Raw genomic sequence first — 27,301 nt, 5'->3', positions numbered from 1 at the left:
AAAAATCCGAGTCCGTTAAGTTTACCTAGGCCCGACTGTCTGAACTGGAACGGAGTAATTTATTTGTTGTAACGGCAAAAACATTTCTGAATAAATTTCGAGGAATGGTGCCGAGGTGAAAGTACTTGACCTGATAAAACTTTAGGTCCGTGCCGTATACTTAGACCTGACTGTCATGGGTAGAGATTAATATACCTATGCATTTTTATGGTGCCTCGGGCAGAGCATAATTTGTAGTAGAAATACATTTTATTTTATGCTTCAAACCGAATGTGTATAAAAAACGAAGTATATGCGCAGGCGCTGCTCAGCAATTATAAATAAATGTGTAATCATAACGAAATCTCTCTATTAAGAGAAAAAAACTAATACTATAAATGTTTATCATTTATTTGTCATATATTCATTAATTTTTAATACTAAAGAAATGATATAAAAACTTAAAAATTATTATTCTCATTATTTACATTATATGTAGTATTATAGCTACATTTAGTTAATAATTTTGTTACAAACGGTATACGCACTTCACAATTTCTTAAGTGTTATGTAACTTATTTTAGTAATGTTAATTGATAAATATTTATTTAGGAAAAACTTAAATTCCCTATGCTACAAATATAGATGTAGATATGTATGTGTAAGCACACGATTTGCCTATCACCTAGATTACAATTACTCTTTAAATATTGATATGTAGACGGTTTAGCGTAGACGGAAGCTTTTTAAGTGCACTTTTCAGAGGGTTTGCAGCATCTCGCGTGTCAAATGGAAGATACGAGTACTACATACTCTAAGTATTTCTTTCAACAGCAAATGTAATATGTGAGTAAATATGCCTGAAACACACGTTTCCTCGATGCTCAGCGCTTGGGAGTCGAAACTGAATTAATTCCATTATTAAGGCACGAATTTTCGAGGTTTTATGTATTGTCACTTCTCTCTCTCACTCTCTCGCTGTAGTAAAGGATTCTGTGCAGTTATTATTTGAAATCTGTAGTCTTTGTTCGTTTTAATTTTTTTCCAACGGAAGCTACTTTCGGAAGATTTTATCTTTACTACACCTTCTTAGCGTTTTGGAAGTTGTTTTGGAAGTCTTTAGTATCATTAAAACGCAAACTAAAATCTATGTTCCTCAAAATTACACCTTTAAGCCCCTTACAAAGTATTTGTCCCTCAATTTAGTTTCAAATATTAATAACGTTTCTTTAAGCGGCGCTCTCTGTCGTGGTGGTCACCGCCGTAGTATGAGTTGCCGCTCGCGCCGCTGTTGCTGCTGCTGCGGCTGCTGCCTCTGCTTGGCGACGCTCCTCCTCCATTTCCAAACGCTCAACCTTCCTGATTTTATTCAGCTTTCCTGTGTGTATGTACATGTATAAATAATAAAAGTGGTTAGTGATTCAAGTATTTGCAAGTACTCACTTGCACATTTCAGCATGATCGTGCCCCACCAAATGGACCAGCCCCAACCGACAAAACAGAAGAGCACGCAAAACAGTTGCGCCATGGCAACGATTATGTTGATTATGAAAGAACCGAAGCGCGCCTTCGCGCTGTCGTATTGCGAAAAGCGTGGGATGCCAACGCAAAGGCAAAAAATGCCTGAGAATAAAGTACCTGTAAGAGAAACAAGAGAAGAAGAGAGTAGAAAATACTCGTAAGTGCATTCGTTTCGATGCACTTTACCTAGTCCTGGAAAGATGGTGTTACAAATGGCGCAAAACCAGGCTAAAGAGAGCGGCATTACCGGAATGGCGCCTTTCATTTTCGAGCTATACTCCACTAGGTCGACATGTAGCTTGCGTCGAGTGTCCTGAGAAAGTTGTGCAATTCAGAACAAGTTCATTAATTTCAAAGCGGGACAAACTCACCTCACTTGGCGGTGGTGGCGCCTTCATGCTTGCGCGCCGACTCTCACTTGGCTTCGGCAACTTTTTGCGTCGACAACACAGCAGTCTGCTCCAAAAGCGTTTGCAACAACCCCTGGAAGAGAAATAACTTCTGTAAACAATACAAAAATTGTTGGATAAATGACTCACTGTGGTCGCACTACTTCGGATGTAGTCGCACCTTCCAAAACAGATGCATCACTAGCTGCAATACCACTTTCCGGATCTTGCCAGGCCACCGAGCCAGTCGGTGAAACCGTCGAGGCTATGGTAGCGCCCCGTCCAGCTTTCTTGCGTCGACAAGGTATACAAAAACAACACTTCTTCAATTCCGTTTCATCACCAGTTGTGGGATCGACCTTGTTGACACGTCGACAACAAAATAATTTGCTCCAGCAGGCGCCACAACCGCCTTGTTTGGATGCGGTAGGTGCGGTAGGTGCGGTTGCTGCCACCGCAGACTCCGTTTTGGTCGCCACTGTCATTTTTGCGCGCTCATCCGTGTGGCTGGCAGCCACCTTCGGTTGCTTGCGACAACGTTTGCAGCAGTTCAATTTTTGCCAACAGCTCGTTTTGGTTTTGTCGCCGTCCGTTGGATGCCGCGCTTCGTCGATGACCTCGAGGTTGGTGGTGGAGGCGCTGCTGGTCGCAGAGAGCACTGGCTCCTCGCTTTCATCGCCGGCCAGGCTCTTTTTGCGACGACAGCAACGCGAGCAACGTAGGCGCCGACATGGAAGACAGAACTTCGTGCAGCAGCGGCAACAACCGGTCGGCGTCCCTAAGTCGTCTTCTTGCTCCTTCAGAAACTCTCGGCTGCCGTTGCTGAAAATACATAAGACCAAGGAAGAAATAATAAGTAGCTAGCAGCAAATGCCAAGGTGTGTCCAATTGGAAATATAGTCAATAAAATTCCTTTGCATAAAGTAATATTAATTGGAACTTGGATCAACGAAACTGCTGAAGTCAGTATACTACATACCATACATTGGATACAAGCAAAAGCACAATATAGAAGCCTTTCGTCTATACATGGAAACATGCACGCCAATCTGCCCTGTGCGCGGCATTGGTGTAGAAAGCAACGGTAATATACAAGAAAACTTCGACGAGCCTATAAATGATTATCGCGACAGGTGCGGTTAATGGACGACTTCCGCTGCTGCCAATCGGCCCACAATATAGGCATTTCACTAAGCAGAGACCTGTGAGCGGGCAGCGACCGCAAAGGCGAAACGGCAGTGCTTCTTAGTGGCAATATGGCATTGCCACTTCGAGGATGGTGAGTGCGGCATTTATTGATTGCAGACAGCCGCCCGTAGACTCGTCAAAATGCATATGCAAATTAGGGTCATCAGGCCTTCAATCTCATATATATTTGCAGCTGTGTATATGTTTGTTATACACACACACACAGATACTCGCATTCGTGGACTCAAACCCATTCAGGCAATGTGAGGGCCATATTGGCGACTCATAAAATGTTTGTAATGTACATCCGCTTCCGCTGCAGCGCCGTAAGTGCTGACATTTCCTTCAATATAATTACAATGTCCATTTGAGTGACCTTATAGACGAAATACCCACACACACATATACACTTGTATAGGCTGACAATAACTCAAACATACATATACACGTGTGTGTAAAATAAAGAAGTTGGTAATAAACCAACAAAAGTTTTGCTGCTGCAGTTTGCCTGGCATAATCATACCAGTGTAGATATGTAAGCAAAATATGTTTAAATATTCCAAAGCTAACAATCTGATTTCCTTAAAAATACAAGTTTTATTCCCTGCAGACATTCCCTGTGCTCATGCTTGCACCGTAAACTTTCTGGTATTTTGTGGGGTCCATATGTTACGATTAGTTACCTCGCGTACAAGTTTATTTTATTTTGCATATACAGTAGTTTAGTTTTCATATAAGAATCTGTACATAATGAAAAACTCTCTAAATTCTGGGTTTACGACGAAAAACTCTTTCCTCTGTTGGTTCGTATGTATAATACATTTTAAAAATCCTCCATTAGATTTTTCTTTTGGAAAAAATGGAAGTAACTAATTCGTCTCGTTGTTCAAAAAACAAAAAGGCACTGCGTATGAGTAACATTTTACCTTTAATTTGAAAGCAACAATTTGTTGGTAGTAGCCCATCATAGATGAATATTGTAGAGATATTTTAAAATTATTCACAAAACAAGAAAAAACGCTAACTTCGGTTGCACCGAATCTAGAATACCCTTCACTAATAAAAAAAAAAATCTTTCTATACAAGAAATTCTTTTAGTTCGGCCGGTTTGTATGATAGATTATGTAGATTTCAATAATATTTAATTTTGCCTGCAATAGCCAAAGCAACTCAACCATTACAAAAAGTATTCTGAATACCAGGTGATTTTATCACACCGCACACCAACAACACTTGAGATCATTCACCCACACTCACAATTGCTTTATTCCTTATCAGAATCACGAACTTGTTGGCCAAAACCGAACACTCTTCTCAAATGCGAGCGGATATGGATGCACAGCACGCACTTTTCGTTCAGCGGGTGAAGGCCAGTTGCGGTTAAAGGTCTTAAGGCAGCGTTCCAGTTACGTCAGTGGATTGCCGCAAAATGTTTCAAATACAAACTAACTAACTTGACGAATTAGAATCTCGAAGTTCATTGTTTTTGCCTTCACACGCATTTTCCAAACAACAACGTAGTAACGAACGTTGAAAATGTGTGCGACCACCGCACGAGCCAACGACCAAATACGCTTTGGCTGAGCCCAAAAATCAGCTCACCAAAAACAAGCCGAAAATTATGTTTAGACAGGCGCTGCCTAGCGAAACAACGACATGCGAACGTGCGAAAAGTTACTGAAATGGTGGAATTTAAAAAGCATTGACAAGGTCAAAAGCAGCACGCCGCAACGGAACCTGCACAGACTAACACATACACGCACACCTTACAGACACTCACTGAGTTTTTGGTGCGACACTTAAATCGGTTGGGAAATTGTTCACCACAAGCATTGCTGAGTGAAACGCGAGTCATGGCCGGTTAACTGCCTTTTAATTGCAAAACTCCTTATTGTATGCAACGGACGGAGACATGATTATGAACTGACGACGGTGGAGTTCAGTTACGCGTGCCAAAATGTTTGTGAGCATGAACTGTTATTGGAGAAATGAATGAGCGCAGAAAGGGTTGGTTTAATTATTAATAATAGTAAGTTGAATATATTTGCATCGATCCTAAGCGCCAATTTGCGAATAGCGAACTATTTGGAAAAGTAAAACATTGAAATATCCGACAAAATTGCCAGAGTTTCTTTGACATAAAAGTTTAAGAAGCATTAAGGAAAGTGATATGTTAAGTATATTTAACAGAAATGTACCCATGTACCAGACAAAGTGTTCGAATTTAAAAGTTTTGAACGCGGTATAAACAGAGGGATACTCGGAAATCCTCGCACAGCCAATTTCAACACCCTCACTTAGAGAAAACATCGTTTTGACCATTTTCTCCTCAAAAACCGGTGATTTGGGAAACAACTTTACTTTTCTAAATTTCTGGGTAAACTCAAATTTAAAATTTCTTTAATAGAAATATGCCCTATGCGATTCTACAAATTTTTGCATTTTTACATTTTCTCTACGACCAGAGGGTTAAAAGTTATAAGCATTTTTGTATTCGGCGGCTACTTGCTACATGCTCCTGGTCGCCCGGTAGAAATCTGAAATTTTGGCACCAAATTGAATGCAATTTTTCTGCAGCGGCGGTAGATGTGTAGCATACGCAAAGGGGCGAAATTGGGAATACGGAAGCGGGCATATATAATGCCCGGGAACGGGAACAGGATTTCGACCGGAAGAGGAGCAACGGTATCATACTTCCGGTCCGAATACTCAACCGGAAATAATAAACCGGAAGCGGATGTTCTCGACCGGAAAAACAACAACGGTAAAAACCAACCAGAAATGGGCGCAAATTTGGACCGGAAGTATTGGTCCTGTTCCCGGGAATATAGTCCCGTCACCCTACTTCCGATTGGCAGCTTCCGCTTCCGGTTGAGTGTCCAGACCGCTATTTCAGACCGCTATTTCTCTTCCGTTTCCGGTTAGTCACTTCCGGCTGAGTGCTCGAACCGGAAGTATGATACCGTTATTTCATTTCCGTTTCAACTTTCGTTTCCGGTTAGTCACTTCCGGTTGAGTGCTCGAACCGGGAGTAAGATACCGTTATTTCATTTCCGTTTCCGGTTGAGAGTTCGAACCGGAAGTACGGTACCGTTATTCCATTTCCTGTCGGTGTCCTATTTCCGGGCATTACATATGGCCGCTTCCGTATTCCCAATTTCGCCCCTTTGCGTATGCTACACATCTACCGCCGCTGCAGAAAAATTGCATTCAATTTGGTGCCAAAATCTCAGATTTCTACCAGGCGACCAGGAGCATGTAGCAAGTAGCCGCCGAATACAAAAATGCTTATAACTTCTAAACCTCTGGTCATAGAGAAAATATAAAAATGCAGAAATTCGTAGAATCGCATGGGGCATATTTTGGTTAAAGAAAAAATAAATTTGGATTTACCCAGAAATTTAGAAAAATAAAAATGCGTTCCAAATGGCCGGTTTTTGAGGAGAAAATGGTCAAAATGATTCTTTCTCTTAAGTGTGAGTGCTGAAATGGGGTGTGGGAGAATTTCCGAGTATCTTTCTGTTTAATCCGAGTCCAAAACTTTTAAATTCGAACACTTTGTCCATAAACGAATAGTTTTTGATGATAGTATACAACTTTTTGTTTGATAATTCTTTTTGACAATTAGGCAGTCCAGATCTGATCTGAAAGCCGGTGTGAAAATTCGACAGTGGGCGTGGCATCGCCTACTTTTTGGTAAAATCACAAATCTCGGAACCCGACAAACCGATTCCGACAAAATTTAGTATGTGGCATTCTTCTCGTATTTCTATTTGACAGTGTGAAAATGGGCGAAATCGAACATTAACCACGCCTACTTGCCACATAGCACAATTTTAAAATCCGCTTGATTCTTTCACTTTCCAGTACACAAATGAAGAAGTAACTAAAATAACGGGATAAAATTTTGCACTAACAATTCATTTGAAGAATTCCACTTTATGATCAAAAATTTTCAAAATTCAAACAAAACTGTTCAAGCCCCTAGGTACCGAATAAGTGAACCCCAATATCTATAGTTGACTTCTGGCCGAAAATATCGGCCAATGTGTGAGATATACAATTGAAATTCAGACAGAGTCCGTATTTCTGTGTATCCAAAATGGATTGAATTGACGATTGTATGTGAGGTAGCTCAATGTTAAGTCTAACTTTTTTAATAATTATCGAATTTATTTCTCATTATATTTAATTATACCATTTTGTTGTAGATTTAACTAAAACGCATTCACTCAAGCCAGTGCATTCTCTTGCAACTCTTAGAAGAAGTTCGGGAATACCTTCACATTCCATTAAATGTCATTAAATTATCCGCTTATTAAACAAATAGCAAGCAAATACCTGAAAAAGTATTTCTCAACGTCGGCAAAGTCCTGCGGCAGGTCAATGTGGTAGATTGCCGAATTCTTGCGTTTTCCCTTTTTCTGAATCATCGTGCGCAATTGGGGCGCCTGTAATTGGCGTAGACTTTTTGGGTTTTCCAACCAAAATCACGATTTCACTTAGCACGACACTGTGTCCGCAAGCATTTGCGACCGCTTTTACGTTAATTATTAGAGGTTAGCACTCGCGGCTTGTTGGTCTCTATTGTTGCGTGAGCAATGCACGAGTTCGGTACACTGATTGAATTTTCGGATTAGGAATTTCAGAAAACTTTCACTCGAGCATTCTACGCGCGCCTTCACAGCTGGGAATGCAGTGATGAATTGAATTTCAAAATGCAGTTAGCCCCAATGTAATTTCATGCCACAAGCACATGCGGTCGCGCGGTCGCCAGCTGTGAGCGTGTGTTTGCGTGTGTGTGTGCGGTTGAACGGCAGTTGTGTGGTGTGACGTGTCGCGTTCGCCTCGATTGTCCAGCCTAAACTGATTTCATAGCTCGGGCGGCCGAACTTACGGAGCAGCGCAAGAAACTTTCAAATCAATTCAACTTAATTTGCAATGGCTTCACCACAGTTGCCCCTTCCACCCCGCTGCTTTCCGCGCACACATTTCGTGTTTCAATACGACAACAATAACATGTATTTATTCAGCTACATACATTTACATATCATCAAGAGTACCACTTAATTGCTGTTGCTGTTGCTGTTGTTTTTGTTATATTTGAAGCGCCGTTGTTTGGCGTTGAATAAACACGAAGGACGAAATGGCATGCCGTGGAACGGATATCCTTAGCCAAGTGCCGGCTCCAGCGCACTAGCAGTCCAAAGGGAGGTGGGCTAGGCGGATGCCTTCGAATGGACTGCTGATTGAGGAACCCGTCGATTTCGTACTTTTTCGGTAGCAACTTTGCGTTGCGGCCCTGGCCGTTGGGCCCGCTTTGCTATGCGGTGTGAGTTGGGCAAGAGACCAACCTGTCCTGATTGCGTTTACATACATACATACGTACATATGTATGTTTAACTTGTTATGTGTGGCCCCACTACTAATCCACACAGTGGAGAAGTTTATAAACGGGCCGAGGTATATATGTACATATTTCTATAAGTATGTTGCATGCAACGTTCGCTGCGTTATTTGTGCCAAGTGCTGGTTACCGTTATGTGTAAAAACCTAATATATATAAAGAAAATAGCAAAACAAAGCAACTACGTCGCTTTGAAGGCAAGCGGTATATGAGTTACAGTTTAAAAATGCTAGCAAATAATTACCAGGCACACAAATATCATTTCAAGCTGTCGTATGGGTCAGCCTCGATATTAGTATATTGGGAATTAAGTCTCCGAAAATGTAAAGAAGAAAGCAGTGCTAAAATAAACTCACTGATCAACGCGGGTGCTTCTTATTTTGCTTAAAAGTTCGAAAGATTTTGCTTTTCAATAACGGGTCTATCATTTTCAGGTTCGTATTCGCCAATGCAATAGACTTAAGATGTCTAATCAATTAAGCGATGTTCACTGTCTCAACTAATATCTTCTTTCTAACCCACAGATCCACGTGGTCATTTTGTCCGACCAATGCTCAAGAATTCTAAGGGTCTTAATACCATATCCTCTGGGTTTCTTCACGTGCTAATTCCATCACAAGTTTGCATAATTCTCGCCACAAGACTGACGCGCCTTATGTGCGCTCGACATAATACAAGAAGAGTACCCAAGCCTACATATAAATATTGTATCCTTCTGCATTTGTATTCTCACTGCACGACAACAACACTTGAAAGCGCTGTAGCAAGTAATGAAAGCCGCTTATCGCCGACTAAATGTTACAATAATAAACGTGAATATATTTCACATGTAAATGGGCATAAATATGACAGCGCCGAGGGGAGTAATCAGCGGAAGTTGCATGAAAAAGTGTGCTGCATATGCTGCAAAGCCAAATGTATACACATATGCATGTGTGTTTCTGTAAGTTTGTAGTTCGGCCAGTCGACTGCAGCGAGCCAAGCGAATATCTAATAAATTATTTATGAAAATTTGAAGTGATTTGGAATTTCTGCAAATTACCCCATCCGTGACCTTTCAACTGCCGTCTAACCGAAGGTGTCGTGGCAGACACTGATGGTCACGGATAAGCGTCTTATTGCCGATGATATTGCAGGTGTCAAGGTGTCAAGGTGTCGGCGACGGGACTTGTGAAAGGAAACGCCACACTTTATGAGCATGATGGACATGGCAGCGCCTTGTGTTCCTCGTTGTTGCATGTCAGCGGACGTGTGAAGCCTTGGTAAGTGTCTTACAACTGCGCGTTTGTATCCCATGCATTCAGTGGGAGTTTATTACCACAAAGAAAGCGCCTTGGCATCTTGATGCCTACTAAATCATTTTGGCTTACATCAATGTAGCTTATAACAATAACAACTAAAAATCATCTACACTGATAATGAATATTTGCACTAAAAGGGAATAAACGTTAAGCTTAGTCTTCATAGTGTCTTGACATTGTGTACATATAAACAATATAATGGCTTGAATTGAACTTGAATTGTTATATAAAATATTATACAGCTCTGGTTGGCTGAGCTTTAGATGGCAAGACACATGCCTCGAAATGTAAATGGCATGTATTTTCAGCGGGAAAGTAAGTGCGTGCCACACACTAATTTCTCTGCAAGCATCTTTTAATTTTCACACACACACACTCATACACACATACATAATGTGCAATCGGCTAATTATGGAAATTGCTGGTGCAGTTTCTAAATAAAAAAGGCAATTTCGCAATTTATTGCGTTAATCGTCGTTTGTTTGTATATAGTACATTTTTAGTAGTAGTTAGTTACATGTGTCACGCTACTGCGGCTTATATCTGGTAATACGAGTACACGATTAATCGTGCAATACTCTAAAACTCTATATAAATATATACATAAATGTAAATATATACATATATAGAGAGTCTTCTAGGTTTATGTTGAATTCGGTCGATTCAAGCATGGTGGGAATGCTGAAAGTGGACACCGGCATCTTACTTTCCATAGCTCCGTCTGAGTTTGCTTGCCACAGCCACATATTGATGCCTAGCTTGTTCAAAATTTATATGTATACCAACATATATATATATATATATAGGCTGATAGTGTCATGTGAAAAAGTTCACGCAAATGAGGAAAGTTCTCTGATTGCCATTCACTTGGGAGTGGCCAGAAAAGATTCTTTTACATATGGCTCATGCAGCTCACGACTTCCGGCCTTTGACCAAGTATCCTGTGGGTAGCCAAAGAACATCCGTTTGAAGGCGAGCTAAAGTGAGAAGGCGAAACATCCCCTCCACAATGAAATGAAAACTATTCGGCAACCTTTGATGACGACCCCCCTTTTGCTGACGACCATGGCAAAGTCCTCTCTCGACGAACAAAAACCTACCTCTATAAGTCACTCATTATTCCCGTCCTTCTATATGGTGCAGAGGCATGGACGATGACAACATCTGATGAGTCGGCCTTAGGAGTTTTTGAGAGAAAGGTTTTGCGAAAAATGTATGGTCCCTTGCGCGTTGGCTACGGCGAATATCGTATTCGATGGAACGACGAGCTGTATCAGATATACGACGACATTGACATAGTTCAGCGAATTAAGAGACATCGGCTGCGCTGTCTAGGTCATGCCATACGTATGGATGAAAACACTCCAGCTCTGAAAGTATTCGACGCAAAACCCGCTGGGGGAAGCAGAGGAAGAGGAAGCCCTCCACACTATTGGAAAGACCAGGTGGAGGATGACCTGGCTTCGCTTGGCATTTCCAATTGGCGCCACGTTGCGAAAAGAAGAAACGACTGGCGCACTGTTGTTAACTCGGGTATAATCGCGTAAGCGGTGTCTACGCCAGTAAAGAAGAAGAAAAAATATATATGTATATATAAATATACATACATAGAAGCTACGAGTGGCACTCAAAAGCAGACCACATATGACAGTGAAATTAATAAAACCGGCTTAACGCCGAACACCAAAAAGCGACATTCCGCCGCCGCCACCATTTGGATTGCACGCGATTTCAACACGGCTGTACATTTGCACGAACGTATGTGCATAGGCACGTGACACATGTTCGTAAAAGTGGTAAATCACTTGCTAATTGGCTTTGTAATGCCGTGTTGATGGCTGTGAATTTTATAAATGGGCCTCACATGACCCAACCTATTTCTTTGGAATGAGAAATTATGATATTTTACTTACCCACTGCCTACCGCTGAGCCGCCCTGTCCATCCGGCGAGCGCCGTTTTATATCGTCGTCAGTAGCACCATCTCCTTTGGCACCATCGCTGCCAACTCCATTCCGCCCGTTTCCACTCGCATCAGCGCCATTCGCACGGCCTTCGTGATCCAATATTGCCCCAGCAACTGTTTTGTCCGCTGCACCGTCCCCATTGTATGTGTAATTCTGGAAATTTGCATCGTCACAGTCAACTTCTGGCATAACTGATACTGATAAAGCACGTGCACTAACCCGTTCGACGGTGGCGTCTACGACGCCCCCATGTGGCATCGCCATGGCGCCCGTTGTGGCAGCTGCTGCGGCTGCTGCCGCCACAGTGACGTGCTCCGTAGCGTGCATGGACGCGTTCAATACTGAAACATCTGCCTCGATCGGCTGTGTTGGGGGTAGCGGAGATTTTTGTGTGGACGTCGTAGGCATAACACCGCTACTACCATTTTTGTGCGTCATTTTTTTCGTGCCCGCTGTTGAGGTTGGTCCCTCAGCGGTCGCTGTGCGTGAAATCGATTCTCCGGTCGCGCCACTCTCACCACCATTAGCAGCAGCTGCTTTGCCAGCCTGTTTGTTTTCCACAACGGTAGCTACACTCGATGTGGGTGATCCTGCGCTATCTGAAAACCGACCCATATCACTTTCGAGACTTTTCAAATCGGTGAGATTTTCATGAATGGTTTTATGAATTTCATCTGTCGCGACGGTAACAGTCTTTTGAATATTCTCCAGCGTCTTTTGCGATTTCTCTAATATTGCTGCAGGCAGACCAGCCATATCTTCAGGTGTCTTCAGTTGTGTACGACTGTTGCTTTTTTGTAAATATCCTGGTTTTGCTAAAAAATAATTTAGAGAGTTAGTAAGTTTGAATTATTGGAATATATGATACATTTCTCACTAACCGTTCTTTTTCAAGCCGTCAGTTGTCTCCTCAGCAACCGCCGGGACCGTTGTCTTCTTGCTAAGGTTGCTGTCGGAGCGCTTCATGCTGAGCAGACTCATTCGAGAAGCCATGCGGACAAGTGATACATTGGAAGGATGCCTTTTGATACCTGAGGTGGATCCACTGCTTCCCGTGCTACCAGAACTGATGTTCGGTGCGCTTTTTGCGGAAGTAGCAGCGACAGCAGCTACCCCTGCAGGTATTGCAGCTATTTTTGTTGCTTCGATTCCCACAGGGCTACCACTTTTCAGATTACTAGCATCTTCTTTGCTCGAAGAGGCATTTTCTTCTTCTTGCTTAGTCATTTCGGCGTTATTGTCACCCTTCCTCCCTTCAGCTGTTTCTGCTTTAGCCTCTTTTCCTTTTCCTTTGGTTGTTACCGATTGGCCCTTGGTAGTAAGCTTCGTTGCATTTTTTGATGTAGTATGACGTTTTAGTCCACTTGCCGCCAAAGCCACAGCCGCTGCAGAAGAATTAGCAGGCGCTTTCTTTGTGGTTATTGTTGCAGCCGTGCCTTCGCGCTTTATATTTTTTCCTGTGCCAGCTTTTGGCGTGTCTTTTTTTTGTACATTGGAACGTTCTCGTATAAGGTTTACCCTTTCAGGTTTTTGAAGATTACTTGGTTGTTTTTTACCAGACGCCGCCAATTTATCCACGGACGTTGGTTTGCGTTTCACATTTGACTCGGGTTTATGTATCGATGACGGTACTTTTTTGGCACTTTTTGGTTTACTTCGTTGATTTAATGGAGTTCGCGCGGGCGATGTTCGACCTACGATTTTTGCACCCTTTGATTTCGAGAGTGAACGGCTGTTTAGCTCCTTTGGCACCACTGTTGACGATTGCTTCGCTTTTGTTACACTACCAGCCCTTAATGGTATACGAGATCGCGAACTATGCCGCGACTCAGATCGCTCCCTAATTTTCTTCCCTCTCCCACGGCTTCCTGATCTCTTTTTGTGAGGTGGGCTGAGTGACTGTCGCCGTGTACGTACTCTTCTGTTTGAGGCTGGGCTGACAGAAATGGATGTTCGCCGTCGAGTGGTTGCTGGTGAAGGTTCAGTGCTTCTTTTTCCAGAAATAGGGGAAACATTACCGGTAATTGATGCTGTTGAATGTATGCTCATTCTTGAGTTAGATCGGGAATTTGCTATATCTTTAGCCATTTCCATTCGCGAATTCGGTCGTGTACTAGCACGTGACGCTGCTCGCGATATTGGATGGGTAGATGCGCGAGAAGTAGAACGTGATGCCGGTCTGGAATTGCCACGTGAAACTGGTTGGGAAGTATCGGTCCTTACCGTAGCACGAGAAGTTGTTCGACTAGATGTTCCTCTTGAATTCATATCAGATATTGGCAATTGAGACATGAACTCTTTCAATGGCGATGAAGAACGCGAAATTGGTCGCGAATTCGAAGAGCGCAAAGGTATCTTTGAAAATGACTCCCGCCGAGATGTCATATCCGAAAATGCTTCTGACGGTGCTAATGAGCCAGCAATATTTTGTTCAGGACTTTGTGGTGAGCTACTATCTTTGTTCGGTGTTCCAATGATGGGTGAAAGGGTTGAAGGCTTAGCAACTTTTGTGCGCGATGTTCGGCCACCAGTCAAACTTGCTGGTGGTATTAAAGATTGTCGACGTTTTGTTTTGGGGCTTATAGCTGGCAATACCGATTTTCTACGTTGCTGACGAAAACTAAAATCGGATGTGGTAATTGAACTTATATTAGAACTCCGCCGATCTGAAGCTGTTTGTGTCGAACTTCGACGCTCAGGTGATGTGGAACTTGAGCGTCGACGACTCTGTAAAATGTGTGTAGGTGTTGCAAGAGGAGTTTTAAGCTGCCTACCAAGAGGCAGGTCCTCCATACTTGTCCAGTTTGAACGTAATGGTAAATTCGAAGTGTTCCCATTTAGTATGCGGAGCAAACCCTTTTGTTTCCGAGTGGGATTGGGGTTGGGCTTAATGGGGCGAGGCAATGCGCCTGGTGGAAATACTGCTGGCTCTATATGTAGATCGGTGACGGAGCGATTGAAGCGTGGAATAGCAGTTCGGTATGGATCGGTGATAAAAGGTAGAGTTTCACAACTTTTTATTTTTGTTTCATTTGCCTGTTTGGCAAATGTTGGCAGTGTCGAAGGGCGACGCAATTTTGTTTTGGGTCCCGCTGAAGGGGATGATGGTGTAATATCTTGCGATGATGACAGTGACTCACGATGTTGCAGTATGCCACGTTGAGTCATCATGTTTGGCGTATGTCGCCCAGTCATGTTAAATTGTACAGAAGGGCGAGGAGAGTCATCGGCGGGAGCTTGAAGTTTCTGTTGTGACAACTGTGGCAACTTGAGTTGAGAGGCTGATAAAGATTTATGTTGCAAATACTGTCGTGGTTTAGCAACAGGTTTCATTGGCGATATGGCGGACATTTTTTGTGGTGACAGCTGCTGGTGATTGTGCGGAGATGGACTATGAGTGCGTGATGATTGTGGTGATTTTTCTGAAATAATTGTAAATGATGTCTTCTTGTGAAGGCGTGTCTGGTCAACCCTGCAAAAGGCAAAATTAAAATATTAAACGTTTTCCGTCTAGTTTTCATCGTAAATATTATTTATTTATTACCTAAATTCGCCCCCAGTGGCTATTAAGTTCCGCAATATCACCGGTGACATCTCGCGTTTGATGAAACTTTGATTTTCGTCTGGCATTGCGGTTAGAAGATCCGGCGGTGGTGGAGCAGCTGGAGGAGGTGGACTCACCTGATTCGAACTACCTATAGGACTTTCGTCTTCGTGTTGCAAATACTCTTGAGGAGAGAGCAATAATTCTGTTTCAATTTCACGGAGCAGCGTTGGAGACGGGTCTGGTGGTCTAGCTGGTGGTTGGAAACTAGTCGAAGGCACAGTTGAGTTGTCTGCATTATGTGCCCTTTCCAGCCGTTCCTCTCCACTACTAGAACCGTTCGAATCATTTATCATTGCTGCAACCGGAGAGTGGTGCATAGGCATGTCTTCTCTTTTAATCAACATAACGTTCTTGGAACTTGGACGTAGTCTTGGTATCTTACTGAATTCAGGATAATCTTGAGTTGCCGGCCGAAACCATTCGTTGCTTGTATACGATTCGTTCGGAAATTGATGAGGAAATGGATGATTTACAGAAGAAGACGAGTTTTCCATATGTGTCTCTTCAACGTTGCTATAAAGAGAGAAGATTTGTTAACATTTTTCATTAACAATTCGACATATTATACTATATATCGTTCACCTCAGTGCTCCAACATTCGATTTGAAATCTTCACTAAAACTAGATACACGCCTTGTTGCCTCTGAGTACTCGCGGACACCTTTTGTATCTCTGACTTCATAAGACTCTACTATTTCCGTTACATCTGTCGGTTGCCTGTCATCGTATATTGTGTGATGGCGATTTGTTGTGTCGGGTGCGAGTAATGTGTAATTTGGTGACTCCCGTGCTTCAGAGCTTGAATCACCACTGGAATTCGGTAATATTTGAATATCTGGTGGTTGAAGACGCGGCATGGGAGTGGGAAGCACGTCGAAGTTTCTGGGAGCTACATTGTCAGACATGCGTCTACTAAAGGCGGAGCTGAAAGGCACATTAGAAAATAGGCGTGTGGGTGCGGCCCTTTCAACTTCTATTGAAGCGAGACGGGCGCTAGTGTCCTCCTCAGAGCCAGAGCTGATGTCCAACGACACTGGATGGAAAACACTCACAGGATTGAATTGTGTAGTGAGAAAATCGGGCGGAGGTGGCGGTGGAACAGGATCACCGAAAAGACTGTTATACTGATTATCCATCTCAACATCGACTGAGGTACTGCCGGAAGGACGCGTACTGCTGAGTCGGGAATGTGTGTGCAAATGATAAGCACTGCTTGTTGTGGAGGTGGCCGCAGAGGTAATGCGCCCGTTGGGAAATTGAGATATTGAGGATGGTGACATTGTATGATAATTGTAGTCTAGAGGAATGATTGCTGGTGTGAGTGTTGGTGTGCTGTGCGTGTTCGAGGAGGAGTTTGATGCGGATCTTGGTGGATACGCAGAATGGTGTGGAGGAGTGTTAGATGAGGATGAAGATGATGGCTTGTTGTTCATATTAACATCGAACGTTGGCTGCTTTTGGTGTAGAGGACGACTGCTGTTTCAATAAAGCTTTTGCCTGTGGGAATCTCGAGACGAGAAGGCGAAGCTAATCTGCAAGTAAAGTGAAAAAAGTGAATTAAATTGAAATACATTAAGCTCAACTCATCACCTGTACACATAGTCTTCGTTCGCAATGCGTTGAGATCGACCTGGTAGTTTTTTAGGCGCGTTAAAACAAAATACGTCCGCATTTATCTGCATTTGTGTAAGAAAGTTGAAATACACCTTGGTATATGTGAAGTTCGATGTTGGATGTTCGAGTTTGCAGTTACAACGTCTTGCTTCCAACATGCATGATGTGCGTTCGCAGACTTCAAACCAATAGCAAAACTTTTTATACGAGTTTTGGTTTTTGCTTAGAGATTTGTGCATGCATGGATTAGCCACTTGTGGCCCATTTGAGTTGCTTGTAGAATCTATTAATTTTGTATTTGTTGATGTAAATGCCCTTCATTGTTTCTACGATACTGGAAGATACATTTACAGTGCATGGAAGATTGTTCCGGAAGTTACTTCGTGATTTGATGACCGCCAAAAGTTTGCATCTACAAAAAGTTTATAAGCGGAGGAAACATTAAAAATTCTGAAGAAGAAGAAATCAATTACAAGGCTTCACATAGTTCTCGGAAGATACTTTTCTCTACTTTTTTGGCGAACGCGCACTTAAAAGTCGGAAGGCTGACGCGTGACACAAAAGGACGGTTGAGAGCGCCAAAGCTGCCGCTTAGCTTTAATACTTTAGTCGAGCAGTGGAAGATGGCAACGCGCAAAGACCGCACTGGACACTTTACTACACCGACGTGCCAATGGCAAGTGTTGCAGACGCTCGTCACTTGTCTGCTTCGACGTTTCACTTCGTTGGCGGCAACTATGCGCGCTTTGTGCATCGCATGTTGCACGTGCCAGCAATGCTGCAGTTGCACGTGTGAGTGTGTGTGTGTGGGCTGAGGCGAATCTTTAAAATTTTACGCTTCGTTTCACGTTTATCACGGGCGCAAGTAAGCATTCATTATTTCGATTAGCTATAATTTCCTTTCTTTTCGTCTTGTACATTTTACCGTTGTTGGTGGCTGGCTGTTGGAATTCAGGCATCGCTGTGTGAAAGAGAGCATCAAATTTAAGCAGCCTTCACAACATGCCACGAGATGCCCTCACGATTATAAATTATCAAACAACAAGTAAGTAATTAAAACACACATTCAACTACTTAGTTTCGTACATATGTGGGCAATTTGTATGAGTATAAGAACTCCAGGGAAGAGGCTATCGGGTTATAGTCAGTGTAGATGATGTTGCTTTCATAGTTAGAGATAAATGCCTAGGAGCGGAGTCACAGGAGAAGAGGCGCAGTAAGTGTTTTTACGGATGGATCGAAGCTGAAGTGGAAGATGGGAGAAGGAGTCTACTGTCGCGAGCTCTTAATCAACTCCCAAAGTATCTTTCAAGCAGGCAGTGAGCTCAAAGCTAGCCAAAAAGTGCATGACCTCACCAGCTGTGGCATCAAGTTACTTCGATATTCAACTTGTCCGGATGCCTGAGCGGAATCGTCAGCTAAGGTTAAAGCGTCTTGGTTGGCGAATTAGCTGGAGTAGATACCAGCCAGCTCAATCAATTTGTGGCTGGCTCTAAGCGCTTTGTAAAAATACGACGGTCTTTTACATTCGCACTTACAGTTCCGGGCAAGACAACGGATAAGCGTCTCTAGCAGTCCACGTGAGATTATACGTGATCTCGCGATTATCAACCAACTTGCATAAAATAACCTTAGCTTACATAGCAAAACCTACCGAAAAACAGAAATAATGCCAACCTAGATGAAAAAACTTCCCGCTCAAAATAATGAAGCATCAATATCCCCTGGCCATTCAAAGGGACTTAGCGCTTCGCTGCCCTAATTTCAGTATAAAGTTATTATTGAAATTAATTTGGCATTGATTTTTGCTTCTCTTTCGCTTATTAAGTATTTGGCCTACTTTTGTGCGCCATACCCCCGCTGGTCAGCGCATTTGGTGGTTACGCTTATAAAACTTGGGCTCTGCTTTGACCGAAAAGCTGTCGCTAAATATAGATTTCGAATTCCTTTTTATTTTGATTGAAATGTGTATGTGTGTGTGTTCTGGCACTGTCACCGACCCCGCCGCCACCCACGTGCATGCATTCCTTTGTTTACTCTTTTCTTTCTTGTTTTCATGCGGATTTTATGGCACCCTTATACTTATTCGCACTACTTTTTGCCGTATTCGCGCTAACGGTTCTTGCGAACGCGGCGCACACGGTGTTCTTGTCGATGTAAAGATAAGAAATAAATAAAGGAATCTGGGTCAGAGCATTTATGCTTTTATGCTGAATGACTTCGGTTGCTTGACATGTCCTTTGACCCAAATGGCAGACTGAGTAAATTAGCGTTGTGACACCTGGTAATATCCGTATACCGAAGTGTTGAAGTGTACAGAAGTTTACGCACCCAAATGAGTGGAAGCGAACGGGCTAGGCGCTTGAGTGAGCGCCTCACAATGATTTACTAGTGACAGAGAGCCATTGAGAGCCGCAATTGGAATTTGGGGGCAGGCGGGTGTTTGCTGTTGAACGCGTGGCGTACGGCGGTGGGAACCTTTGCGGGTGTCTGCAAGTATTTTTCTCGTCGGAAATTATGAGGCTCCCGGTACAATTGAACACTGCGAAGCTACTGCCTTGTTTTTACAACCTTTTCGGCATGTGTTCCTATAAATCACAGAACATGTTTTCGCAGATTAAATGCAAATTTTCCGTAATCATTGCGCTGCACTTCCTGTCAAATAAATTTCCAACTACACAAGTGCCAAAAACAAAATGTCAAATAAGTTTCGCCTCAGCCGCAATTAAACTGTGTGGCATTGTGGCTACCAAACCTTTGTATGGTCGTGTGAATGCCGGCTGCACGGCGCAGAGTGAAAGTGAGCCAAATAAATCATGTTGCAAAAATAAACTGTTGCACAGTTGCAGAGTTGCAAATAACGGTTATTTTTGTTGAAGCGCCGCGACGACTTTAAGACACACACTCACATAAACACGCTAAAGCACAAACGAAAACTCTAACCGGCAGCTACAGTGGTTGAGCGGCGATAAATTTTACTCGTTGTTTAGGGGCTTTCTAGAAGAACACTTCGAAAAAGCTATTTATGTCGAGGCGAAGGAATGTCAGTACGCTGAGTGTTCACTTAAAAATTAAATTCAGCTCAAAAGATGCACAAAGCACGCTTCTTATTACCGGAGAGAAAATTGGTTCTCAGCTTGGTCTTATCATTTTCACAGCTATCGGCAGAGTATCGATGCAGTTTATGTATTGAGCGCTCTTTTTTCATCAAAAATTTTAACGCTGCACATACTTTTTCAAAAAATATTATTCCATTTATCACCTCACGCAATCACAAGTGCCACTTATACCGTTAATAATAATATTTGATTTTTATTTGTTCGTTGAAAACGCCAAAGTCTACGATTTCTCGTAGAATCAGACTTTGAGTGCATCAAATTGGTAAGTTTAATTTAATTTTGACTTTTCAATTTCAATTTAAAGTGTTTTTCACACGCGAGACACTAACAACGCCATACAGAAGTCAGAAGCAGCGAAGCGCCTTTACCGACTATCCAACAAGCGCGGCGCCAACACCAAAGCGTCTTTAAGAACAAAACTTTTGTCAGCGCAATAAGAAGGCCTACTAACTTCTTGAAATAACTTGGTTAGGTGGCGGCTTTGCTAACTCGTTGAATGCCCCGCAAGCCGCCTGAAGCGTGAGAAGTTCTTGTTCGGATTCTCCCATTGAAGTAATTTCTCACTCAAGCCGTGTAGTAGTGATTCTTATCGAACGCGCACACACACCCGTGCACATTTAGTAGTTTTGCAACACAAACCACTGGTGCACACCTACACATTCCCGCAGCACCATAACTACTAACGACTCTCTTCATACCTGGTATGGCAAAGCATGTGTAAGCATATTACCTTCATGCGCGCGTTGTGTGTATGGCACTGATTATTTTGCTTTTTGTGTTTTTTTTTGCTCTACGCGGCGAAATAACCTGTTGTTGTCGCTTTAAACTCGCGAACTTCGCCACTTTTCAGATTTTCCACGCGACGTGTTCCTCGCTCTTTTGTAGAGTAGTCCACTATGAAAATTTTCTGTGAAATTCAACTATTGTTGTATTGGTGGTTGTTGTGTATTGCACTATATTTCATTAAACCCCGATTTTGTGCCTTCTGTGCCTGGTAAACAATTTGGCATGTGACTCTGAGCTTGTTGCAGCGAAGCGGGCAGAGGAGCGCGAGTGATCGCTTTGAAAATGATTTGTTTCATTAGTTCTCTTACAATCGGAGTTTGTGTCAATGAGCAGTGATTTCAATTATTCGACCCCTTTCCGTTTGCGCTGGGACTATCAAGCTCGGGAATAAGTATGTACAGGATTGGTCCGGAAAGTAATAGGACTGAGTCGATTTAAAAAAATTTATTGAACCAGTCGTTACAATTCTTTAATAACTTTCAAAATAGGCTCCTTTTGCGTGGATGCAGCGCTGCCAGCGCGATTGCCAAGCATTGAAGACGTCACGGACGGCTTTCTCCAGAATAGCCTTGAGAGCCGAGGTGCATGCTGCATGGATCCTCTCTGTCGTCTTAAAATGCTTGTCTTTTATTGGCCTTTTCAGGCAAGGAAACAGAAAAGGTTTGGGAGGGCCACATCTCGGCTGTAGGGAGGCCGCGGAAGCTTTGGGATGACGGCTTTTGTTAGGTAGCTTCACAAGAAAGTTGCTGTGAGCCGGGGCGTTGTCGTGGTGCAACTTCCAATCGGCTGCGATGTCTCGTTTGAGTCTGCAGACTTATACGTAAAACTTGGCGTTGACGGTTTGTCCAGGAGGAACATATTCATTGTGAACGATGGCTTTAATGTCAAAAAAGGCAAAGAGCATAGTTTTCACTTCAGATTTGCTCATGCTTCCGGTCTTCATCACCTACCTCTTCCCGGCCCTCCAAAAAGGCCTGTTTGCTAAAGCAACATCTGGGTAATCCTGTTTGATCATATCAAACTCCATTTAAAAGAAGCGGACACACATCTTCAATTACAATGCTTTAACAGAGTCTCCACTATAAGACATGCGTCTAAAACATAAACAACTTTGCACTGTCTTTCATCGGCAAAGTTGATTGAATTTCCTTGGCTTTGGCCGAGGGGTCAAAGCAATAAAAATATTAGAACAACAACAATAGCAATACTAATAACAAAACACAAGTGTAACGACACTGCAAATGAACCGCACGCAAAGAAGTAACATAGCCAAGAGCACAGCCGAGTACCGAAAGCACCGGCTGTAAGCTGGCTCTCCGTGCGAACAAACAGCGCACTGAGAATCCCGTTAGACCCACTGCACTGTGAGTGTGAGTAGTAAGTTGGAGGAAGTGCATTGCTTCTGAAAATGTGTGGAAATCCTTGGCTAATGGCCACGCGCGGCACTGGGTTACTAGACAAGCCAGCGAGTCAGTCGGTCAGTATACCGTGTATACGAGCCGATGTGTGAGTGCACAAGAGTTTGTGTTGGCGAATCCATACATGCATGCGGCGTCTGCTGGCACACACAGGGGCAAACGTCGATTGAATGTCGAGTGCGAGGACGAGCCACTGCGGTCAGCGGCCGAAGCGGCCCACCTGAAGAAAGCGTACTATGTAGTTGAGTGCATAGCATAAGCAATAGGTAGGTACGTAAACCGCTGCCATGTGGTTACGCCATAGAGCCATACTGCTGACTGTTGATGTTGGGCCTTTGAATGGGCCGTTCACCAGCAAGATATTTATGTAAACATAAAGCTTTCAAAATGCAGCCGCTCGCTTTGTGACCGAGTGGGTGGCACGGTTATGGTATGCGGTAAGTCCGCACGCCTGTGTTCGTGATATTGCTTATATGAATGCATGTGTGTGTATCGGTTTTGTCATGCACCGCATTTCCACTGGGATTTTCCTCTACGCGAGCAATTTTTTGACGATTCATTACAGGTAAAATGTTGAAATTTGCATATGCCGAGTTAAATGACCGATTTAATGAGGAGTTGTAAGGCAAAAGCGCATAGCCTTAAGTATTTTCAGCAGAATTTAAGCACATTTCATACCGAGAACGAGAACTACCATAATCATTTTTGCACGGGACACATAGTACTTGTATTGTATATAACATATGCATATATATGTATATTCATATATAGTATTCACATATTTAGCTTCCCTGCTATAAATTTATCTATTCCATTTTCTTCTTGCTCACTTAAATTTGGTAAAACCAAAGGTTGGTTTTGGGTTTGGGTTTGGGTTTTAGGCGCTTTAGATTCGCACAACAACAATTCCTTGCGCAACAAACTAGATTTTAATTGAAAGAATGTGCACATTCACAATATATATATATAGTAGATATATATTGATATAAATTTTTGCGACCGTACCGCAGTTTCAAGCCGTTTTCCTTTTCTGCATCGATCCGCTGCACTTGCCGTCCGTTAAGAAACTGAAAAGCATTTTTCCTCTCGCTAGCCAACTTGAATTTCCTTGCCACTTTACTTTCAGTGCCTGTTAATTTTTATTTTCCTTCTTTATTTTGTGAAATTTGCCTTTTTCCCAAAGAACACAAAGTTGAGTGGTTTTCTTTTGGACACATTTCTGCGCTGCACGTGTGTATGTATGCGACAGCGCATGTGTGTGTGTTAGTGTTAGAGAGTGTATGTCACAGCGTGCACAACTTTCTCCAAGAATTGTTTTTGCTTTAGTTGTTGCGATTGGCAAACTCGCATTGCTGGCTTGTGAATTGGCTTGGCCTGCGACGGCCGCGGCCGGTCACCGCTGTGGACGAAGTACGAAAACGTGGGTCAGTAAACCTACTTCCGGTTGACATAAATTCGCCTTGGACATGAAAACGTCGCTGGCGGCTACCACAATGCAAACTACACCGGCACTATACCTATACAAGTGACAACTAAAACAACAACAAAGGATAACTAAAAGCAGTACCGTTACTACAAATACCATTCCGAACTCAATGATCAACTCGACTGTTGCCGGCAACAGCCGCACATGTAGGCGAGAGACCCAGAAGTGAAGGCTGGAATTCTTGGCATCCAGAGCTGCCGCAGTGCTTCGCTTAGAACCGACAGTTTGACTCCTTGTAGTGCGTTGGCTGTAAAACCGATTACATTGCCATTCGCGCAAAAGTAATCGTCGCCAACTAAGGAAAGCATTTTTTAAGGAATAAAACTCATTTAATGGAAATTTCGCAAGCAACCTTTGCGAGCAGATCACTTTATCACTGTAGATCTGCTTTAAATCTCTAGTAACAAGAGTCTTCACACTGGAAACTCAGAAATGTCATATCATCAGATTGACATCTGTAAGTACGTGTATGCTCAAATGTGTCATGTATGCCTATAAGTGCATAACAATAAATAGTGCTTGGACATGTGCTCCTTGCGTCCCTCCTGAAAACACTTCCGTCACTCGCACCTTTGACAACAAAATCTTCGCCCGCTGACACGCGTTATATTTGCCACGTTTCCTGTGCTTGCTGCCTTCGCTCCCACGCACCGGGCGTTTGGCGTTTTGAGTGGCCGTCGAGGAAGTTAAGCAGTCAGCTGGAAAATTGGTGAATTACCTAGCTTGTCGCCAACAAATACCTCATCACATGTGTGAAAGCGAACCGTTAGCCGGAGAGCGCAGGGAAGACCGACATGAAAAATGGACATCAGCAAACCTTTTTTGGCGAAGAAATTAAGTGAGTGGGGGGTATGTGGTGTGTATAATGTGCCAAGGCAAAGCGAACGCTGCTGAAGCCATGGAAATATGAGTACATATTTCGTGACACAATGAGAATTGTGTATTTACTTCCGCGCACACGCCACACAACTGTTCTACTTGAACAAAAATTAATGAATTGTAAGACACATTTTTAGTGGTGTTAATAATTACCGTTATTGTTATTAACCTGCCAGATTATACAACAAAACAGTCGCAGAGGCAGCAAAAGTAAGGCATTGCACTGATACATAAGTAAATATGACTCGGATGTGGCCTGTTGGAAAAAGCACACAAGGTTTGATAATCATCTTATGTAACAGAAATAATTATTAACAAAATATTAATAAAAAAATCGAAGCAAGTATTGTTAAGGTCTTAATTCATATTTCTGCATCCGTTCATCCCATCGATTTAAAAAAAAATTATAGAACCAATCATTACAATTGTTTAAAAATTTTCAAAAGTCGTTCCTTTTGCGTCGATGCAGCGCTGCTAGCGCGATCTCCAAGCATTGAAGGCGTCACGGAAGGCATTCTCCGGAATAGCATTGAGAGCCGAGGTGGGTGCTGCTTGGATCCCCTTTGTCGTCTCAAAATGCTTGTCTTTATCGGCCTTTTCAAGCAAGGAAACAAAAAAATGGGGGGGGGGTGGGGTTTCACATCTAGGCTTTAGAGCAGTGTGAGCTGAGGCGTTGTCGTGGTGCAACTTTTCTCATTCATCAGCGACTTCTTCTCGGCTCTTTAAAAAGGTCTGGTGCCACCGAAAGACACCGCTTCTTGCTAAAGCAACATCTGGGTAAGCCTGCTTGATCATATCAAACGTCTCTGTTGCAGATTTACCGAGTTTCATACAGAATTTTTTCGCGCACTCTGCTCCAACGAAGGCTACATTTTCGACTTGCACAACTCACAGAAACACGTCGCGCGAAAATGTTTGTCCTGACTCTCCAGGTGCTCGGAGAAAACTGGCCAGCCGCTCGTTCGTTAGCTAGGAGCACCGTCTACCGGTACGCGCACGCTCCGAAGTACAGTCGCGGTGGAAGAAAGTCAGTCCTAATACTTTCCGGTCAAACCCTGTATCAGAAGTGTGGAGAAGTGTCTTCCAAGATAAATTTTGATGTCTTCTTATTACGACTCACAATAAGCTTGAAAATGTGATATTGTCTGCCAAGATTCTATGGTTTATCTCAAAAAAGTTATAAAATGTTCAGTCAAATCCTTACACAACAGCACCGACAGTCGTGGAGAAATACAACTTTATTTCACTTAATTTTTCCTACAATGAGTGTTAGAATTTCGGCATTCACACGCAAAATTTCAAGGTAAGCCAAATCATTTAACTACAACAATCAAAAGATTAACTAACGACCGACGTCACCGACATTTTTATTCATATGCCCAATTCGCTATATTTTGATTATTTTTTTGTTGTTTTTTCTTTGTTTATTTGTACTACTTTCACAATTCGGATCTGGGAAAATCCTATGTGAAGAGTTCAAGCTTGTTCAAGGCATGCCAAGAAAAGGGGGTGCCAACTGGCTGAAATGAAAGCAGGTCAAGGCTTTGAGTCATGCGCAAGACAGGCGACTTGCCTGTCTACGCAGCTGGAGATAGAAGTAGTGGGAAATGCTTAGCCGAATCGTTATATTTAATGCGTGTATACCATCATTCTTTTCTTCGTGCGTTTATTAGTGAAAAGTCACAATTGAAAGTTGAGTAACAAAAAGCATGCCGATTCGATTTAGATCAATCCGCACATAGGCTGCCGAAGTACAGTTGTTTGGGGAGTTTCAAATTGGAACTACATTTAGGATAACGATTTCTACAAATCAAGCTCCTTTATCTAAAATGCCCCCATTCCCTTCCAGCGCCTATTATAATTAGTCAATTGACTCGTTGATAAATTGTACGCTTACTGTCGATAGAGTAATTACGCAAATTGCTGCAGGTTTCCATTAATTTTCTACAAATTTATGTGCACTTGTACTTACTTCACAAATGAGTTGAGCAAAGAAAAAGCTCAGCAAGTGATTTGAATAGACCAGCTTAATAGTTCAGCAGATTTCAGGGAGTGTTCAATGACGGTTGATGCCATGACGGCATGACACATATTTCAGGCAATTTCTTGCTTTGCGTTATATAATATTTAATAATCTTAAGTGAGCTACACCCTCGTATTGGCCAATGGAGCCGGCCAAAGCACTTTCATCAAACCACAGTCCGCCGTTAACTTGGTGCAATTACCCGCTGCACCTTTGACAACACCCTCAATCTCAGCAGCAATGCAAACAATTTTCCCTCAGCACACAAATTGTGAATTGTGCATCCGCTTTCCGGTCCCACTTTGGCTGCGTCTATTCTCGAGATATTTGTACAAAATGAAAAATTTGCAAATACTTGCAATTTGTCGAAGCCACGCGAGCGCAGAAATAGTTGGCTGCGGCACACCAACTGCCACATTCTACACGTGCCCGATGACCTGTGGCTTGCAGCCAATGCCTCACCTCGAGGCACGACATATGCAAATTCTTGGCGGCTGATTGCATTGTTTAAGTAACTCTAAGATACACCCAGATTATTGTCTGCTGACCCATATTTACTTTCGATTGAATAAATGCTTTGCAATTTGCCGCCGCACATGTTGCATGCCAGCCACGACA

At 42.8% G+C, this 27,301-nt stretch overlaps 1 protein-coding gene across 3 annotated transcripts; it reads right to left on the bottom strand.

Annotated features, from left to right (window-relative positions):
• Positions 1-461: 461 nt before the first annotated feature.
• LOC120771580 (protein stum) lies at positions 462-23,456 on the bottom strand. Of its 3 annotated transcripts, XM_040099650.1 has the most exons (12): positions 23,301-23,456; positions 16,949-17,384; positions 15,941-16,890; positions 15,296-15,871; positions 12,633-15,223; positions 11,971-12,566; positions 11,699-11,904; positions 2,040-2,711; positions 1,872-1,983; positions 1,687-1,813; positions 1,423-1,617; positions 462-1,357 (listed from the first exon to the last, which is right to left on the bottom strand). In XM_040099650.1, exons 3-12 carry the CDS (start codon positions 16,789-16,791, stop codon positions 1,209-1,211), a joined length of 6,075 nt encoding a protein of 2,024 aa, XP_039955584.1. In that variant the 5' UTR covers positions 16,792-16,890; positions 16,949-17,384; positions 23,301-23,456; the 3' UTR covers positions 462-1,208. The 3 variants fall into 3 exon arrangements, with proteins under 3 accessions (XP_039955584.1, XP_039955582.1, XP_039955583.1); XM_040099648.1 differs by having other exon boundaries at positions 11,699-12,566; XM_040099649.1 differs by lacking the exon at positions 23,301-23,456 and adding an exon at positions 20,087-20,129 and having other exon boundaries at positions 11,699-12,566.
• Between the last annotated feature and the right edge of the window lie 3,845 nt (positions 23,457-27,301).

The sequence above is a fragment of the Bactrocera tryoni genome, chromosome 3 (genome assembly GCF_016617805.1).
Source record: "Bactrocera tryoni isolate S06 chromosome 3, CSIRO_BtryS06_freeze2, whole genome shotgun sequence".
Lineage (NCBI taxonomy): Eukaryota > Metazoa > Arthropoda > Insecta > Diptera > Tephritidae > Bactrocera > Bactrocera tryoni.
This window is presented reverse-complemented; position numbering and strand designations above follow the sequence as displayed.

Excerpts from the sequence above, each read along its gene's own strand:
- LOC120771580 (XM_040099648.1), bottom strand. The coding sequence starts at position 16,791 with ATGAACAACAAGCCATCATCTTCATCCTCATCTAACACTCCTCCACAC. Across the intron at positions 15,872-15,940 it reads TCGAATGTTGGAGCACTGAG|CAACGTTGAAGAGACACATA; the intron begins GTGAACGATATA and ends CTCTCTTTATAG. Across the intron at positions 2,712-11,698 it reads GGCTCAGCGGTAGGCAGTGG|CAACGGCAGCCGAGAGTTTC; the intron begins GTAAGTAAAATA and ends ATGTATTTTCAG.